The following is a 20674-nucleotide window of genomic DNA, read 5'->3' as shown; positions in this document are numbered from 1 at the left end:
CCCTACAGTTGGCAGCGAGGCTCAAACCTGCAACCTTTGGGTTCAAAGGCAGCAGTTCTAGCCGCTACGCTACCCACTGCCCCTTGTTAGTAGCACTTCTGTAACAGGCATTCATAAGTCGATTAGCATTTTGACTACATGGACTCAGATTTGAAAACTGAAGGTTGTCGGTTCAAATCCCATGAGATTCTCTGCTGTAGCAAGCTTGAGCCTCATCCTTCACCTGAAGTTCTCTGGCAAAAATATCTCTCTGTTTAAGGGTGTAAAAACCGTAAGCCACATTGGATAGATGTGTCATGTGTCAAGTAAGCAACAAAATGCTAAAAATTACATGGCAACAGCAGTTTAAAGTTTGTATTTAGTTCGAGACGGTTCTTTACCATAGTCCGCCCCTTGCGCCAGTGTCACTGCATGGCCACTTTTACTCGGGCTCTGTGCCGTTTAAACGTGCGTTTGCTGGTGTGACCACCCCTAATCCCAGTGAGTGCTGTTCTCCCACAGGGTACTGGGTCTCCTGGGAGGTGCAGGGGAATGCTTCCTCTCGAGTGTCACGTACCATGAGCAACACCACGCTGGAGTACAAAGTGACGGGCCTCACCTCCCTCACGACCTACACCTTGGAGGTGGCAGCCATCACTGATGCCGGCATGGGGACCGTCACCTCTTCCACAATCTCCTCGGGGGTCCCGCCAGGTCAGACCTTTCCTTTTGCCCATATGTGGAATTGCACGACCATGTCAGGGTGTTCACCAGGAGAAGAAGGAAAAGGGAAAGCCATGATAGCTTTCGCCACTGGACCCGTGAAGCTCTGTAGAGTCAACACACTCGGCCACCTCGTCTTATACTATGCCTGAGCGCTCACCAACTTCCGAAACGTGTTTTATTTACCCAAGTAAAAATCCAAGTCTAGTTTATCCGACAAAGCGCCCACCTTAACTCGAAGAGCGTTTCCGTCGGCCCGCATTTTGGCAGGCAGTAAAACTCAGCTTTGCGCAAGGATCAGCATAAACATGAATAATGATCTTTTAAGCTGGCGTTGTCTTTCTGGAAGCTGATAAGTCACTGTTTTCACTCAGCCATGAATCAAAAATCACTGTGGAGAAGTCGTATTCATTTAAACTAGCTCAGAGGCACACTGTTTGTCACTGTAAAATGATTTATGGACAATTCTGGCTAAAAGCCAAGCTGGAGCCATTATCCCTGTTGATAAAGTACAAATTGTAAGCCATGTGAGAACTAGGGTTAGTTACAAAGCTTAAGGGAAATAGCTATGTGCTGAAAGAAGCTGATATTTGTTTTTATGAATACTTTAATTAAACTCATGAAAGGAGAAATAATAATTACTGTGCCACACTCAAAAATATAAAGCATTATTGCTGACCTTTGTAGATAAGTGGAAATTATAGCTTGTGCGAGGAGATGGCAACATGTCATAAGAGAAGTGTCTTACATTTTTTTTTTAATGTTTTCCTTTTAATTGCTTTTTCAATGGCTTTTCTTCAAAACAGTTGTTTTACACTTTAAGCTTCTTCCCCTGTATCTTTTGTCCTATATTCAGAACTTCCCGGACCTCCATCAAACATTGTTATCTCCAACATAAGCCCTCGTTCTGCCACGCTGAAATTCCGTGCAGGGGATGATGGGAAAACCTCTATCTCCAAGTGGATTGTTGAGGGCCAGGTTAGTAGAGAGATTGGCTTTGACTCGTCTGTCTCATAAGCCACACTTTCAATAATGAAATCGCCGAGATATCAAGCAACGGGAATAAGGTTTGCACTGTGCGTTTACTCAGCTCAGACTACAGTAATTCCTGAGGTTTTTTTTTTTTCTTCACTTTTAGCTTAATGTTAAGATTTTAAACAACTTTCATGCCTTTCACCATGGTTGTTTTGCTTGGTCTCTTTAATAGTGCTGGATAGAGTAATGTATTTATAGTGATGGGTTAAACCTGAATACTTCCGAATCTGCTATGTACTTACCCATACACTTCTTAAAGGCTTTGCATTTCTTCTCTCCAAGCCCAATACCCTGCAGTCTAATATACACAGAAGAGGATATTTATGGGCTTTAACAACTACAGCATTAGCACTGCTGCAATATGTGTTGGTGCAGCATTAACCGTGGTCTAGATTCAACATTTTAATACTGATGATTAAACTGATGATTTAGAGCTTCTAACACTGGCCTCCAAGTTCTGGTAGAATTTTGCAGACAAAAATGGAATTATACAACTTACTAAAAAAGTTAATACCAATATAAGCGCTAAGATTAATTGCAACCCGTCTGTTTTAGCAGAAGTTAGTGAATTGTGTTTTTTTCAGTATTTTATTTGTCAAGGATAAAATTATAATACAATAGAGAAATTTGGAATTCAGTGCTTCATTTCGAAAATGTATTTTTATAGAACTTTTTTACACTCTAATGATTTAAGGTTAAGATACTTTGAGTACCTTAGTTCAAATTTCATTTTGATTAGTATATTTAGCCATTGTTATTTTTAGCAGACAAACTATCTTGGTTTAATTCAAATCTAAATGTAGACAGAATTTTGCTAGCCTTTGCCATGGCAACATTGATGCCTCTCAAATACGTGACTATCTTTGGATCTGGTAAATAATAATTATGCTTTTAATTTATTGAGCGAGGATATGATGGCCACAAAATGATAAACTGAAATGAGCTCTGGAAGTTATAGCACGAAGATGTCACTGTTCAAACTGAATGTAGAAGGACGTCCAAATGAAAAAAATCTTAGAGTCAAAGGACTTACACTCTCGCAATTGTTCTCTGGGACTATGGAAGAGAAAAAACACACACACACACACAGTATCTGAACCGCTTGTCCCATACGGGGTCGCGGGGAGCTGGAGCCTAACCCGGCAACACAGGGCGAGGGGACACACGCAGGACGGGACACCAGTCTGTCACAAGGCACCCCAAGCGGGACTCGAACCCTAGGCCCACTGGAGAGCAGGACCTGGTCCAACCCACTGCACCACCACGCCCCCCCAAGAGAAAATACCTTTTCTTTTATGTTTGTCTTAATCTTTGGGGTGCTTACGCTTGCTCCTTCAGATCATGTAGAAGTTTGGTAACACCTGAAAGTTCTTCAGAAAATTTGAGTCCTTCTCTAGACTATGAAAATTTCACCTCGCGGCATTATTACAGTTCCATCGCTGTGGTGCAAGGCTCATTAGACACATCCATCATTCCCTCTCCTCCCATCCCATGATTGTGGAACATACGGGATTGCTGCAGCCCGTGCAGAAGCAGACCTGGAGCTCGGAGCAAACCCAGGACCTTGGCTGTATTAGCTGGCTGTATTAGCTGGCTGTAGCAGCGTTTCTTAACCGTCGCATGGACACAGTGTCAGAGTCTACAGTGGATAGTGCACATGCTGTTTGTATAACACCTCTAATGGGTATGTTTAGCTTTGCTCTTGGCTGGTGATCGGAACCATGGTACTGAATGCCCGTAGTTTCCGACACACAATTCCGAGGAGACTCTTTGCGTGCACCGCTTTTGCCAGTTTAAGATTCTTCTCTCTGCTGGTCCGTCATCCATCCATTCCATTTCAGCTAACATTTATCCAATTAATGTCACGGTGGCCTGAAGCCAGCCGTGGCAAGGATAGACTGCGTAAGCTGGAATCCGCCTCAGAAGGCTTCTCTGTCACAGGACGCTCATTCATTCCAATACCAAGAGCAACTTGGAGTCCAGCTGCAATGAGTGTCTTTTGAAGGAAAGTGGGTGCCTTCAGAAAACAACACACAAACCTGTCACAGGCAGAGCTAGGGCCACATTCAGACCTGTAGCCCTGGAATTGCTGAGTGACAGCACCCACCCTCTGAAGCACCGTGCCCCCCCCCCCCCCCCCCCCCCCCCCGTCAGTGTGTGCCTGTGTTTAGAAAGGTGCTCAGAAGTAACCCTAAAAATAAAAAGCGACAGGTAATGCAAATACAAAACAAAAGACAATCCTGAAATCATCACTCTTATCTTCACACTCTCGAAATATGTGTGATAATCCCACAATTCAAAACACAACCCCGTACATCACTTCACCCCAAGCTCTCTCTTCTTTCCGGTTCTCTCTGTGAAGTGTCTCCGAAACATTTCAGTTGGCCACACCTGGTGCTCGCTTCTTCCTGACAAAGGGTTTATGGACACGGCTATCAGTGCATGCGGGGATTGGGTGTGACCAGGCGCCAGTGTGTCACACGTGGCTTGTGTGTCCAAATGCATGTGACCATAGTGGTGGGAGGGGGTTGGATGGGAGTCATGCATTGCACTCTGGGATGTGTTTCATTGACTTTACTTTTACATGTGGCTAAGCCCTGCCACCTCTAATCCAGCTTGTGACTCAGAGTGAAGCTCCCCTTAATTAGATCTTTTTTAATTATATTACTCTTGGATGAGTTGAGAGTGAAGCAACAAGTTTATATGGGAAATTATGTGGCTGAATTTTAAGGAGATGCTGTGTCTGCAGTTGGCTGCCTGTCCAGGAGCAGCGGGGGGTACTGGCCCCCCACTTCAACCGCGGGCGCTGCATCTGTGAAAGGATCCGTACCCCTGCCCTCCCCTTCGGGGGCCCCAGAAGGGCAGGAATGGGGCAGTGAAGCACAGATGGGTGGGTGAGTGAGAGCCAGCGGGAGAGAGGGCATCTGACCAAGGACTGTCTGTCACGCAGGTGGGAAGCATCGGAGATGATGAAGACTGGAGAGTCCTCTACGAGAAGGAGAATGAGCCAGATGCTCAAGTGCTGGAGATCCCTAACCTAGTGCCTTTCACTCACTATAGGTAACGGTATAATGTTTCATTTATCTAAAGGGTTGTTTAGCTTTCAGTCCCATGTTAAAGGTTCCTTAAATTAAGATTTGCATCCAGCAGTTAGCGCAACATTTCTGTAGACTGTAGAAAGAATATAGGCCCCAAGCATTGTCAGTCGAAACCGTGTCTTTCTGCAGGTAGGTGTGTAAAAGTACAAGAAGCGTTTACTTTATTCGTCAGTTAACACATTTAGTGCAGAAGCTCTTCACTCTTGTCCATGTCGCAATGAAGACAGTGGTAGACTCGTAACGACACGAGTTTTCCCCACTGATCTTTCTCAGATTTGTACATTTGATACTTTAAATACTTATGAAACTTAAATTATTGTTTTTAATTCATCTTTTTTTGTCCAAACTTTTTAAGGATTGACAGCGACCTTTGAGCTGCTCGCCATCAGTTTGCTGCCGACGCATGTTGTGTATAAATAGCATCTGATGTGACTGTTGTCACTCATTTTCCCTCTCTTGTATTCTTCCTTTTCTACAAAGGCAGCGGTAAAACCTTAATAACCTTGGTAAAACTGACAAGTGATGGGACATTTCATAAACAGCGCTCACCCTAATTCAATGTCTCGACTGCAGCCCAGATTGCAGACACTGTTGTGGAAAAAACAAGAGCTCAGCTGCTGTTTTTAAAGCCATTAGTCGCTTTTCAGTGAGTTTATTTAAGATGGGTTGCGCTACAGACTCAATTTTTTGCCACTGGCTTTACTCTCAAGCTGTAGGACCCCTCCGACGAAGCTTAAGTTCATCCATGTATTCATATAATATCCTGAGAATTCAGGTCCAGCTGGTTGCAGGTTTATATATGAAAGGGTGTTTGCAATACATTTTAAAAGCTCTGAAAGCATTATACCAAACCCATAGTGGTATTTTGTCATAACACGATCCAAAAAATATAATGGTGTTTTTATTTTTGAACAAACTTTCCTACGCTGTATTTCCAAATCAGTAACCTTGGCTGATCTCGATGAAGCCCAAATGGAGCAAACATTAGGTGATCTTTCTTCCAGTTTTAATCTTCTGCATAAATCCATACTGTGCTCGTTGTCCTTTTATAACACGAAGCAGGTATTTCCGTTACAGCATTTATGGCGGCTGCCAAGCCAGTGCATTCTTTATAAGATGCGGGTCACGTGCCATCATTCTGCCGTTGACAGCAGGAGCGACGGGCCTTTCTCACCGCTGGCTACTGGCAGCCGACCGGCTCCTGAGAGGTTCCTAGGAGGCACCGCTGTAGCTGCCAGCCAGGAAGGCCCTGGCCAGCAGTGGCCTCCGATCATGATTTGCAACCGTGGAACCACGGTCACAGCTACCTATTAATGTAGCCAAAACGCAAAGCGAGGCTGTATTGTAGGGCTCAGCATGTGCCTGGGATGAGCATGAACATATTTACCGACTGAACAGTCTGGGAGCAGTGATTTTACATTCATTGTACTTGTGCTCTTCCCTAGTGTGCATGTTTTTTCACATAAGCTCAATTGGCCATGCATTTCTAGGTTCCGGATGAAGCAGGTGAACATCGTGGGTCCAAGCCCTGCGAGCCAGCCCTCCCGCGTCATCCAGACCCTGCAGGCACCCCCAGATGTGGCCCCCAGCAGCTTGACGGTGCGCACGGCCAGCGAGACCAGCCTGTGGGTCCGATGGGCGGTAAGGAAATAAATGTCGCCCGGTTGGTTCATTATCTGGGGAAGAAAAAGTCCTGCTGGCAGCACGATCACATGAGAACACACATTAAAAGTTGATGGAAGTGAATTGAATTCCAGTATATACAAAGTGCTGTAATGTGTGTCTCTTTCAGGGAGACGGTTTATCTCAAAGACGTGTTTTTCTAACTTTTGCCGTGGAAGGAGATGAAATGTAGGGAATAGTTTTAAAGATGCTAAATAAATGAACACAGAAACCTTTTTTTTTTTTTCTCAGAAAAAGCGAGAGCATTTTCATTTCAAAAGATGACAAGAAAGTCATTACAAACTGAAAGGCACAGTCTGAAATCATAGCACTAATGCTAAAGTGGAGTGTGTAACAGCATAAAGTGTCTCTACAGCAAGAGCTTTGTTTTACACTGAGCTCTCCATAGTCTGGAGAGTAATGAATTTCTTGGATGGACCAGCTATGAGATGAGACCTGCTGGATTTTGTCCTTGTTCAGCTGAATTCAGTGTAATTATTCAGGATGTCTTTCGGTATTATCATCTCTTAGGCTCGAGGATTCGTACAAATGGCTAGCACTTCTAGACCGAGTCCCAGAAAATAATTGTGCCCAACTGTCTTTCATCATTTTTCCATGAGACACTTCGATAATGTATGTAACCCAGTGAACGCACAGTCTTTTAATGTTTCTGGTTATTTCCATGTGAAATAAGGGAAAGTGATGTGCTGCTGTCAATGCTGAAACCGATTTTTCCCCATTTGAAGGTTTTCAAGGCCAACTAAAATATGAGAGTGCATATATGTCTTCTGTTTTGACATCTCTCTCTGACAACTCTGTCGCTGTTAGATGATGAACAAATAGGTTTATTGTATGCATTTGTGGTCGATGGACAACCTTCATTTACTTGGGAATGAAACAATCAAATATTTTATAGAAGTGCTTCACATTCCGAGATTCTGGTTAAGGAGTTTATTGTAAAACTTTATTTTTTCTGCCTTAATTTCCCTTAGCTTGTAGATGCGAAAAAAGAAGTTAAGGGCAATGACAGTTTTAAGGGAACCGACTTTCAGAGATGGGGAAAATAGGACATGGTACAGTGAGCACAAATCCTTTGTTTTCTTTCTTCCAGCCATTATCAGATTCGGAGTACAATGGTAACCCAGAGACGGTGGGCTACCGTATTAAGCTCTGGAGAGCGGACCAGCAGGGGGGGCCACAGAGCAAGACCGTAAATGACCGTGTGGAGAGAGAGCTCACCCTGGAGGGTCTCGAGGAGTGGACCGAATACTGGCTGCAGATTCAAGCCTTCAACTCCATCGGATCCGGGCCCTGGAGCGAGTCTGTCAAGGGTCGCACACGGGAGTCAGGTGAGGGTGCTGTGGGTCACTCTTCCGCCGCTGAGGAGGCTTGTTGGAACTTGAGCCTTCCGAGGAGCGCTCGGTTTCAGGAGTGCAAGGCCATTGGAGGACTACTCTGAAGGTATTGGTAGACTCGTGTCACGCTCTCCACTAGACCCTCGCGCTCTGTAGATCATCAAGTTTCGTCTTCACAAAAGATGAAAAATTCATTACTGTATTTTGTTTATTTGTGCAGGTCTTTATATATTAGCAGTACGGTACAAAACTTGTTTACCAGGTTGTGTAGATTGTGTCCAAAAATAGAGGTCTAAAACATCCAAGGCACTAAACTCCACTAGACTGGCTGTTGGATTGGATTGGTTTTCAGTGTTGGTTTAATGTTGGTACCTACTTCAAAGAGGGTAAGTCCATTAGGGAGTCACTGGGGTTGTGTGTGTGTGTGTGTGTGTGTGTGTGTGTGTGTGTGTGTGTGTGTGTGAGAGAGAGAAACATCCCTACAAGGCTGAAGTGGCGCCCCATATAATATTATAACACTGGCATTTTTTATGATGGGTCAGGTGTTGTTTTGTAGCTCAGTCCTTGCAAGAAGGTTTTGAGCAATTGTTCATGTGCTGCACTCCTTTCACAATACTAAAACTTTTCTGTTTTGCTTGTGTGAAGCCTTCAGCTTAAGTAGATATTTGGATAAAAATGTATCCATTCATTTCAAAAATGTTCCCTTGCAATAACAGAATCCTGGCAATGAATAGTGAGTGGGCCAGTATTGAATCTTGCTTTTTCTAAGTGCCTTTAAGCAACCTCCCAAAGAGGCAAGGATGAGAGGACACTGCAGGGAAGATGTTTGGGCATTCTTCAGTAATGAAAGGCCACTGATCGCTTATTTTCTGTGGGCCTAAATGTTGGGTTTCGAAGAGGATTGCATACCTTGTAATGTAACAAATTGTAAAATTTTCTTCTAATTCTGAATCGTTTCATGTCTTGTTCCTGCAGTTTTTTTCACATTTGGCCAAAAATGAATAATTGATTTGAGTGAGGGGTCTTTGCAAAGATTTGCCTCATTTACAGTTACATCAAGGTCGTGAGGGCCTGCCCTCGCTTCTTCTCGTTTCTCTTCTAACCGTTTCTACCCTTCTTTCTTTGTTACCTGTACGCACAGACCTCTGCGCTCGCTGAAGTCCTTCTCTGGGATTTGGCCATTTCTCTTTAATGATCCCATTTAAAGCGCGCAGGTTAACCATCTGAAATCAGGCGGTCCGTTTGATTACCGGGCGATTTCCTAATGCCGCTGACATTCATCCGTGACGCTAGTGTAATGCAGAAATCGTATGCGGCGCCAGGTGCGTGATCTCTCAGCGCTGTCCAGAGAGAGGCGCCTGATGAAGTTGGGCTACGTTCGAATATTTTGTATCCTTTTAATAGCTATGCCGCGATGTGCGCCGACCCGCGGTCTCCAGCACGTGGCCTTGCATGCATTAAACTCCCATGTTTTTTTTTTTTAGCCTTTCTTCACACTGCTAGATCCCTGCCCAGAGCACCTCCTCTCCAAGGGACCCGGGGGGCTAATCACAGTTTGGAAGTTCATGCAGCAATTAAGGCCATGTTAGGACCGATCGTTGTTTCCCACAGTGCCCTCTGGGTCTCCGGAGAATGTCACAGCAGAAGCCATGAGCTCCACGAGGATCCTAGTGAACTGGGGCCCAGTGCCTGAGCACGAGAAGAACGGAAACATCCTGGGATATAAGGTGCGTGATGGATGTTACAACACTGGTCTGTTGTTGTGATGTAATATTAAAAAATTAATCCGTGAAAGACATGACAAGGCAATTGCTGCTCGTTATCATATCAGTTTATTAGCAGTTTCGCTCTATTTGGAGTGCAAGTCTAGGTGGTGCATGACCAGTAGAAGCCCAATTCGATTATTGTAGGGTTTCTTTCATGGAGGGAATTAAATTCGAATCCCTATGAAATTGAATTACTAGCCCACTCTTTTACCTTTTTTCCTAGTAAACAAGAAGTTCACATTTTACAGAGCTGTATCTGTTGAAAATGATGTAACATCATGTAACAGTGGTTGTTGTGTTTTTTTTCCTATAAAAGGAATGGAACTTTTATAAATACAATGTACTTTTTAATCTCAATCTATCTTCCCGATAAGGGGATATATAAAAATACTCCTCTCCTCCTTCTTGCCCCTGATACATTTATCACCAGGCAACAAAGTATTTGTCCACATTGATTACAAAAAAAAAGTACAGCCAACTTACCCTGTTTTATTTGAATACTGTATTTATTCATTATGTTTTTTATACACTCGTTATAGGTTTCAGGTTTTCAGGCTCTCGTTAACAGTTTCGGCATCATTAAATGTCTTATTTTGAGTCCAGCCCAATTTCGGCAACCTTCTCATGCAGAAAATTGTAGCGCCAAGCATGGCACACCGCTCGCAGCCCTTCCAGAATGGATACAGACCTGTAACATCAAACGTGGAAAGCCAGATGAAGGAATTTCTGGTCCTTTCTTAATGACATAATATATTCCGCCTTGCATTTCAGCAGTCTGTCCTGGGACAAATATTCTGCTGTGACAGTAATTGGGATCTTGTGGAACTTCAAAGTGATTCAGACAATACGGTGTGCATTTCTGGAAGCAGTTCCTCATACTTTAACTTTGCTATCCAAGCTCGATGCCAGACTTCGTTGTTTGTGCTTTGGAAGAAATTCAAAATTTACAACAAGCGGCAACGCAAAAGCACGGCAGGAAGATATATATATCCTACCTACACTTCTGCTGGTCAATAAGATATAGCAGTTCAATCATGTCTGGGGCAGAATGGCAGTCTCAGATACTTGATTAAGAGGATTTATATTACATATGTAGTTTGCTGGAAATTGCTGATTTATGTGGGGTATTTCAGGTGCTTTTAAGGGCCCTGCAGTATTAAAAAATTAGGATGCCACAAATGCAGGCTGATGTGCTTGGAGTTTGCCGTCATCCAACCACAATTCAAGAAGAGCCCTGGGCATAGTGACTGCAAGCAGAAAGCATATAATTTACTGACTTCTTTCAATCAAGTCGTTGAAACAGGACCTTGGGATGTCGGCAGTGTTTGATATATATGTTTATATTTTCATGTTGAAGTTTAATATGCATTTTACCACCGTCAGCAAAAAATGCAATTTATTTTCATCTAGCACCGAAATATGTTATAATATTCCCTCCAACATATTGATAACATTGTGTATTAAGCGCATAAATATCACCGTCATTCACACTGGTCCCTGTTTTGAAGGGCCTCAGCATTACGTTGGTATGATCAAAAAAGCTGGAGATATTGTCAGTATATATGAATTCAGTGCCGCCGCTTTGAAAACAAGCAAAGAAAAGCCCCGGGCTTGAATCATCACCTGACGGTGCCCGATCACAGACCGGCAGAATTGCCCCCACATCACATCGGGCATCTGATGCTGGCATGCGTTCGGAAAAAGCGAGACATGTTTTGCGCAGGGTGGAAGGTACTAAATAACAAGACCCTGACCACTGTCACCCGGTGCTTTTCCAGTGAAATTGGTTGGAAAACCGTCAGGGAAACTGACCGTTCCTGTTAATTGCATGCGCGAGTATGTTTGTGCTCATGTTTGTGTGTGTGCATGTTTGTGCGTGTGCACGTTTGTGTACGTGTGCGGCCCTCCAGGTACTGTACAAAGAGAAAAACTCGGGTTCAGAACCCCAGGTCCACGCGGTGAAAGGAAACCTCACGCGCTCCGCTCTGCTGCGGAACCTGCGCAAGTACGTCCTGTACGAGATCCAGGTGCTGGCCTTCACTCGCATTGGGGACGGGGAGCCCAGCAGCCCACCGGTGCTGGAGCGGTCCAAGGACGATGGTAAGCGAGCCCCCGCCCATTCGTTTCCTTCCACTGGCATCGCCGTTGTCTCTCTGTCTTTCATCTGCATCCCATAGTTTCCGTTTGATGCCGCGGGTGGAGGCGCTGTCCTCCGAGCAGGGCGCTGTCCTCCCCTGCAGTGACCCTGCCGCAAACCACAGGGTTCTTCCTCAGCCTGCAGCCTTTCAGCAGCCAGCTCCTCTTCTGTCGCTGACAAATGGGAGTCGGTTCTCATTCAGCCCGAACATCTTCCTTCTCTTTCAATAAAAGCTGTTTTCTGCATGCCTTCTATTGATTTCCACAGAGCGGAATGAGAATCCGTGTCAGAATTGCCCCTCTTTTGGTCAGGGGCCTCATCATCCCGCAATTTATTCTAAGCAGAGAGAACAAGTATTCGATACATGTGATCTTGAAAATCTTGGCACGGACCTATTTAATTAGTTTAAAAATGTGGGAAGTGTTTCTTTAAGACATTTCCATTTCTGAATTAATTATTGATAAACATGGAATTTAAAAAAGAGTTTAATCCACATGATGCAAAAACACCTGCGGCATCGGGCGTGCTGAGCTCCTCTCGGCGGTACCTGTCCTCGGGGACTGCGGTGCTGTGATTAAAGGTCACGCCCGTGTCACTTTGCCACAGAGCAGAGTGCAACAGCAACACCGAGGGGTGATGTGATCACGCTCACAGCAAAACCCCCCCTTCATCTCCCGGCTAGTGTGCGCAGCGTAGGCGGACCCATCGCTTATAAGGGGTCTTTAGTGGAAGATACCCTGCCAGTACCTCTGCAGGCTTGGGATTGGAGTGCAGGTTCACTCCTCTTAGGCTTTCGTTCATGGACTGTACATACCTATATTTTAGAGCTGATGTATGGATGAGTGACCCGTGGTAAGTAGTGTATCTAGCGGTGTAAGTCACCGCGGTGAATAAGGTGTGTGGGCTCATAACGCTACATAGAGCTCATCTGAAGTCGCTTTGGAGAAAAGTGTTTGCTAAGTAAATAAATGTAAATGCAGAGCTGTTGTTACTGTAGTGCTGATGCTCCTCGTGACAAAGCGACTTGCAGCGTTAAGCTCCTTGCGATTATTCACCCAATCGTTTTCACTTGAGCAATTTCGGGTAAGTACCTTGCGCAAGGGTACTACAGCCGGAGGTGAGACTCAAATTTGCGACTTTTGGGTCCAAAGGCAGCCGCTCTAACCACCACGCTGCCAGCTGCCCCGTTCCCTCACAAACAAAAGTCGTCTCAAGAGTTTTGGGCAAAACTTTTTTTCTCCTTCAGTAGCAAAAGATAAGGAATTTTCTATAAGGAACGATTGTGCAGAAAATACATCTGCACAGTATCCGTGCATAACACGATAGCAGAAATCTGTTTAATCAACAAAGGGGGTGGGGGGAGTATGGAAAGCAAGGAAATTACATTTCGTCTTACCGTTAGTTTCCAGCGTAATCTTGGCGATGGCGAATGTCTCCACACAAAGGATTACAGATTTGCAATTTGTGTTGCCTTACAGCTTCATGGTAATGCTCTTAATGCACGACTTGTTAGGCCGTGGCGGTGACACACACTGGCGTTGTACTTCTGGCTTTTTCAGAAATACTCGAACTGCGGACGGCACGTCTGATGATGATAGATTAGTCCGTGTTTGTATTTCCATCCCTTCCTGGAAAGGGTATTTGTTAAGATTAGCAGCGGTGGAGCCAGAAGTCCCGTTACTCAGAAAGCACCTTTCCCGTTGTTATCCCTGCTTGTGCGCGGCGCCGGGGAGGAATAAGAACACGACAGGACAGGGTTTAACTGTAAAAATTTATGGCAGAAAGAAAGAAGCAAACAAGTGTCTTAGACATCTATAAAGCTGGAGCACCATTTAAGGGAATCCCTTTGCGGGATCGGTGCCCCACACGATGTTGTAGACGTACGTGTGTGTGTGTGTGTGTGTGTGTGTGTGTGTGTGTGTGTTTCTTATTATTTTAGTTTTCAGTCTAAAACGCGCACTAATTGTCTCTCGGTTCCTAAGGCTTTGCAGTCAGTAAATCCTTTATCTGTTGTCTATTTACCCACAAATATAAATCTCCTACAATAAATGAAATTTTCTGCTATTATACATAACAATAACAATGTAAAAGATGTTTAAAATACATTAATCACCCTTTTTAGTCAATGCTGGCATGCGCAGGAAGTGAAATATTTTTTATTTGTCCGTACAAAAATATTACCCACCGACGAGTTTTTTTTTTTTCTTTTTTGTTATATTGTGTTCGCTGTCAACACATATAGGCGTAAAATATAGAACAATCAAGAACTCAGAGGTTTCTTTGAAATATAAAATCCCAGTACCAATAACAAAAACATGTAAGAGCTTGTGTAAAAATTTGTGGAAATTTGCCCACATTTAGCAAACGTAAAACGAATCCACGTGGGACGCTTGTCAGATGGGCCCAGATTTTCATTTTAACAGCCCTGTTTACGGGTTTATTTGTGATTATAAGGCAAAATTACTTGCATTATTCCTCTCGGTAGACAAATGAAAATTACGTAGAATATTCTCCGGAGGCTTTCAGAAAATATCGAGCGCAAAAAATCCCCGGTGCCGGGGCCAGCGGAGCAGCGACAGGCACTCGCGTTTGTGTTCGCAGCGCCGTCTCCGCAAGCGTGGTTTTGTGTTCCGAGGTGTTTTTTTTCCTTCCTCTCTTCTGTAAAGCCTCCTGGCGGAGAGCCGCGTCCCTGGCCGCGCCTCGCCCGTCCTCTTAACCTTGGCACAGACAAAGCTGATGTTTACCAATGCACGTCGCCGTTGTCGTCGCTGCTGCCGCTGCTGCTGCTGTTGTTTTCGACTCGTTTGATTCGAGCCGTTCTTAAAAGAGCCGCCGACTTCCAAGATCTCGGCACGGCAGGGGAGGCTTAACCTGCTTAAGCTGCCAAAACTCTCTGACTGCATTTGAGCCAAATGGAAGAGTTAAAAAGATTAAGATAAAACCGGTTTTCTCCCACTTCACGTCAGCAAGGAAACAGTGGATTTAGCACGGTGCCCCGACCCGTAGCCGCCCTTTCGTTGGGCCGTTTTAATTTGGGAGCGCTCTCGCCATTTCTTGCTTCAAATATTTAAAACACGAACCTGCACGTTCACACGCGTTGAAATTTAGCTCCTTTCTTCATATCGTCGAGTCTCGGGGCTCAAACTTGTCACCGAAGTTCAGTTCCTTAGCCGCCACGCTACCCGCTGCCAGTTAACTCCCAGAAAGACTCGCCGATTTTGGTTTCCCTGCCATATGGGAAAGATTTCATTCGTCATTTGCCTCTACTTTTTGTGTTTGCTCTCTCTGTTTTTTTCTGCGTTCTTTCTTTTCGAAACAGCAGACCAAATTGTAGTAGCTAATTGGATTCTAGGACGGCAGTAACTAACAAATGACCCTCTGTTTATTTTATAGAAGAATCAGCGGCAACCAGAGCGTCCGATGAAGCATCTCGCATGTACGGTCTGCATAAATGTGATCGAAGCTAGCAGCGCTCCTCTTTAATTATGTTTTTCATATGCTAGCAGAAAAGTGGTTATTGATCTGGAGAGCGGCTGTTGTTTCCCTGCAGAAGTTAAGTATACGGGTTTGCGACTACGTTGCGCATAATGAAATAAGGCTCAGCGAGCAGAAGCGCAGGCCGTAACGTTGCCTCACCCCGAGTTGTGTGGCACCGTGCGGCGTGGGCTTCGAGGAGCCCCCCCCCCCCCCCCCCCCCCCCCGGTCTCCGTGATCCCCTCCGCAGTGGCAGCTCGCTGAGAAGCTAAATTAAAAAGCTGCGCTTGCGAACAAGCGGGAGGCCGCTCAGGTGGCAAACGAGGCTGCTTTTAATTAAATTGATCCGACTGATGCCGGTGCTGCTTCTCAGCTGGGTTTTCAACGCTTGTTTTTTTTTTTTTTTTTTTTGTCCATCCAAGAACGCCGTGCGTTTAACCACACGGGGAGAAACGGATCCATTTTCAGCTGCGATCTGACAGTCGCTAAACATCCTCTCGTAATCAGTATTAATACTAGTCAGTTTTTATTATCGGATTATAAAATGCACAAAAGGCTGCTTTTCTTCCTTTTCTTTTTGTCTGTTTGCATGGGTGCTTAATGGTGAGAGATGTCACAGCTTCTGAAATACAATACCGTTAAAAAAAAACAATGTTACACTAATGGGTACTTTTGAAAAAAGGTGAATTATAGTTAACACAAGAGATGAAAACCAAGTGAGTGTACAACCAGCTATTACTAGAAGGTGACCCTAGAACCAGGTAATTGGTGGGATGACGGGAGTACAAAGTGTGAATTGTTCTCATCTATCTGTCAGCATAGCAGGAGGTGTGATTTCGCCAAGCTGTCGGATTACGTGTAAATTGCTGCAGCATCTACTAAAGGCAAAATTAAATGAGGAAACGTGGATCTCAAAGTCACCTACCGATCTCACCTACCGCTGCCTTGGCTCTGTGGGTTTCGTGTCGGCGGATCCCGGGTCTACGTCTGCGGGCGGCAATATCCCTGATGCCATCTGTCTCCCCAGGGTATGACAGGAAACACCTGGCAGCTGGAAGTATTGGTCCGTCACACAAGGGTGGGTTTTGGGGGGAGGTCGGATGGTAGACATAGATATCCAGAGGAGAAGGCCTCTCCCCATTATCTCACACTTTTATTTTTATCTGTGCTGGCAGACTTTGCTCCCCTCCGGGGAAGGACATTGTATTAATCACCTGTGCATCTTCACCTCCACCGGCCCATGTTATTTTGGCCACAGCATTCCCCACGTGCGCATGGAAATCGCTGGAAACGGAGCTGCAGCGGTCGGGTTTCTCATCCGCACGATAATGTATGCGAAAGGGGCGCGTGCATTCCTCTTGAGCTGATTAAGACATGGTTCTGCTGACTGTGAGCCTGGCAGCTGTCTAAACCGTGTAATCATGACCGTGGACCAGCTGGAAGTCCTCGAAGACGGCGCGGGGATGCAGGTGAGGTCTCGCTGTCTCCATGGCGATGTGTCCCCGATAGCCATCGCGGCGGGTCAATTATTTCCGGGCGGGTGTGAACCGAGTGACCGCTGAGATCACGGGCGCCGGACATGCAGACACCTCGAGGTGGGCTGGCGGTGGTCCTTATTGCCTCGGCGCGCTCCAGGATTGTCTCCTACCGCAGTAGATGGAGCGCGTCTGCGTCAGACATATTGCGGAGCACTGATTGAAACCTCGCCCTGACCATGGTGTGAAGAACACCAGAGAAAGCATCCTGCAAGTCCCCCTCACAAACACAGACAGTGGAGGTTTGCCCTTTTCAAGCTGCCATTTCAAGAGAAGCTCTAAATTTGCTGTCAGTCCAGCATGCTTTTCAGCATCTGAATTGGACACGGTGAGCGTTGTCCACAACTGTCATCCCTTCAATCGAGTTGAACTAAGCAAACCGCATTGATTTTGTAAATGTGCAGCTCTTCTCGGGGTTTTGAAGTCCCGTCTCGACTTTTAACAGCTTTTTATCGGCATTGACCCAAAGCTCTGTCCTCAGAGGGTTCTCCATGTAACGGGCACACATCACAAGTCGACAGCCGCAGACAGGAATATCCAAACATCTTTCAGGTTTTCCGGTGCTGGTCAGACCGAGGTCAGCCTGCTGGGATTGACGGGTACTGATCCAGCGGGCCGCGGCGCGTCCGTCACTGACACGGAAAAAAAAAAAAACAGGCGCTTAACTGCAGAAGCATTCGGCCAGACCACCCCCCCATCTCTCACCCCCCGTTCCCTGCAGGCCCCCTATTCCTCTCGTTATTTATAAATGCGCTGCTGTTGCCCAAGGGGAGACTACATACGGATCATGCAATCAATGTAACAAACCTCGCTCGGAGCCACACAAAGGGATGTCATCAGTGGATTTTGGTGGAGAAGCTGTCGGTGACGACCTGCCAGTCCTCCAGGGGTTGGGTAGGCGGGGGGAGGGGGGCTCCCGTCAAGCCAGATCCACGCTGGCAGGATGGGTGACGGTGTGAAATGGGCTATTACCGAGTCTCCGGCTGCGGGCCTGGGTCAGGGCCACGGATTACACTCGCGCTCACGGTGCACGGGGGCCTAGGTTCTGGGAAAGTATGCGGGTTGGATGCGTATAGGCCTCTAACAAGCATGTTAATGATTTCAGTGCTTTTTGTTAGCCATGTGAAAACCAGATTTTGACTCAATTTCAAGTCAGCGAGCGTGTGAGGAAGGCCTCCGAAGGGGAAATGAAAGGACGGTCCCGTTTGAAAGCGCTCACAGTTCTTCCCCTTTCTTCTCCCCCTCCCCACCGCAGTTCCCGGCCCACCCGTCAGGGTGGTCTTTCCAGAGGTGCGATTGACATCTGTGAGGGTGGTTTGGCAGCCCCCGGTCGACCCCAACGGCATCATCCTGGGTAAGAGAGGCATATAACCCATTTCCCTCTCCCTCACACAAACACAAACACGCCTCCCCATGTGTGTCTTAAGGCAGGATCTCAGCCTGGGGAGGAATGAAAGTGTGACAGAAAACATCTGCCCCCCCAGAACCAGCGTCAAATGTGAGGTGCTGCACGATTCCCCTCCGTGTCACATCGCGACACCCCGACATGTCTGAGCTGCGCTCTCACACGCAGAGAGACCCAGGCAACGCTCCCTTTTTGACCGAAACCACAACATAAGGGTGCGCGAATGAGTTCTGAAGTTCAGAAGACGGCAGGTCCCTCGCGAGGAAGCGAACGTGCGGTTTCGGCAGGTCACTAATGGACGGTCTGCGCGCGCGACCACTTTCTGCCTGTAAGGACTCACATTTGTCAAGTGACAAAAGTTCGGCTTCTTCACTTTCTTCACGAGATGCTTACGGATACTTGGTGAAATGAAATCGCTCAAACTTTTGCGTTACGCCTCTCCGGTAGATATTTTTTGTCCTTCGCCCGCACCGGTGTTATTAACCCCTATTTACACACTGAAACTTCTGCTCTATCTCAATGCACTGACTCGCTCTTTAGGGCACCTCGGGTTTGGGCTGGGATGGGGTGAGGGAATGTGGTTCCGCACTTGATATTAATACCACGTTTCGTGGGAAAAGGGGGGAATTAGGGCTTAGCAATAAACTGATTAAACTGACTGGCTGCCGCTGGAGAAGCAAGCCGCTGCAGATCATTCCAGAGTGAAAGTGCATATAAACCCTGGTTCACACAAAATGTATGGGCTAGTGTCTTCTAATTTCCTAACTTTATTTTGTTATGTACTTTTAATCTGTTCACATTTCTTCAACCTTTGCATTGGTGACGTGCTGGATCAGGTGCTAATTCGTGCACATCGATAGGGGTCGGAAATGCGCAGTTATGTGGAGAGGTATATAAGTGTTCTTATCGTCAATTTTTAGATAAAGTCCCATGAAATAAGTGAAGCGGCACACCTTCCCCAGCAGTGGTTAGTTTTACATTCCTTAGATTAGTCGTTTTCGGCAATCATCAGCAGATTACCTCTCATGCAGATTTTGACTTATAGTAATAATTGCGGATCGATGCTGTAATCTATTCATCTGGCACCGGTAACATTCTCGCAAGAACCTCACGGTTGCACTACTGGCTGTCGTCGTAGTACTCAGATGGTTGGTTATCGACCCTCTGCCCTCAGCAATATAAGAAATTGACTAGCTTGTTTTTTTAACGCTTTGATGAAAAGCTTTGTGGTGCGAGTTCTGGCCGGGGCTTAAATTGGCAGGCCCAGCATGCCTCTCTGTACCAATAAAATACCTGTGGCTTCCTGGATTGGATCCCAGCCCTGGAGAGGAGCGTGCCACATCAGAAATGGTCGGGGGAGGGGGGGGACTGACAGAACTGGAGAGGACCCCCCAGTGTCAACAGGGATTGCTTGTGGAACTAAGGGAAAAAGGGAATGATGGCTTGCCCAGCCTTTCAACTTGACTGTTGGCATCCATCTCGCAGTTGAGGCGAGTCTCCTGCGATTCCGCTCTCCTGCTCGGCTCCCCTCCCGTAACGCTTTGCAGAAAAGGTCACATCCGCACCTTTGTTTTATTCCCCGTAAGTTTCTTCCCGCTTGGTGTTTCTTTAAAATGTGCCCTAGCGCAGGCATTTAACTTTAAGTCTCGTAAGCCCGTTTTGCTCCTTGCCGGGCTCAGACCTTAATCCTGCTTCCAGAACCACCGAAATCCTGCTTCCCACCCCCCCGAGATTTCAGCAAATGTTGACCATTAATGTCGCCGGGGAGCGTTTGGCGTTTGCTTTTGAATTTGCTGCCGAGCAATCCGGTGTAAATCTGTCCGCCGCCTGATTTCCGAATAGCCGTATTTCACTGAAGTGAAAAGGACGCGGGCAAAGGCGACGGGTGGAAACGGGGAGCTAAACGCAGGAACGAATTCCGTGCAAAAGCAAGACAAACTTCATACGGCTGAAACCATTTCCCGCCAGGCCGTTCGGCCGCGTGCGTGAATGCGGCCGCTTACGATGCTCGCGGCGCTTTAGTCAGACGCGGCCGACGCGTGCGCTCGGTGCAAAACGTTCCATTCGGCCGATTAAATGAATTAGCGCAGACTTACATTTTGCTTTACGTACAAAGGAAGTAGACGGACTGATGGTTTTTCGCTTATTTATTTTGGTCCCTTTCGCACACTTCATAAAGGAAATATGTCTCTCAATCTGATTAAGGATAATGCCTGTAGTAACAGGATTATATTTTTTGGGAGCACAGCTGCATGATGCATTACTGCATGGCGATATAATACAATGAGGTGCTTTTGAATTGTTATAATGGCATGTCTCCTTGACGACGGCAGCTTGATCCTGTGATTGGACAGATACTGCAAAAAGCTGCATCAGTCTATGAAAATAATAAGTATAGAGCAAGCATAAGTAATAGCCTTGGCTTCTGTAAGGTCTCCGCTGAGACACTCGATGGTTTACCTTTTTTTTTCCTTTGCTTTTCCTTGCTTGGCAGTTTATTAATTA

General features: G+C 46.0%; 1 protein-coding gene across 2 annotated transcripts in view; it reads left to right on the top strand.

The window, feature by feature from the left end:
- sdk1b (sidekick cell adhesion molecule 1b) overlaps positions 1-20674 on the top strand; it is a 293093-nt gene that overhangs the window by 244956 nt on the left and 27463 nt on the right. For both annotated transcript variants that reach the window (XM_029246761.1, XM_029246760.1), the window contains 8 exons: positions 502-693; positions 1559-1680; positions 4688-4797; positions 6326-6476; positions 7609-7846; positions 9464-9579; positions 11529-11718; positions 18020-18118. In XM_029246761.1, coding sequence (XP_029102594.1) covers positions 502-693; positions 1559-1680; positions 4688-4797; positions 6326-6476; positions 7609-7846; positions 9464-9579; positions 11529-11718; positions 18020-18118 — 1218 coding nt within the window. The remainder of the gene's footprint in view (positions 1-501; positions 694-1558; positions 1681-4687; positions 4798-6325; positions 6477-7608; positions 7847-9463; positions 9580-11528; positions 11719-18019; positions 18119-20674) is intronic.

Source organism: Scleropages formosus, chromosome 20 (genome assembly GCF_900964775.1).
Source record: "Scleropages formosus chromosome 20, fSclFor1.1, whole genome shotgun sequence".
NCBI classification, from domain to species: domain Eukaryota; kingdom Metazoa; phylum Chordata; class Actinopteri; order Osteoglossiformes; family Osteoglossidae; genus Scleropages; species Scleropages formosus.
The sequence above is the reverse complement of the archived record's forward strand: the minus strand, read 5'-3'. Positions and strand labels throughout refer to the sequence as shown.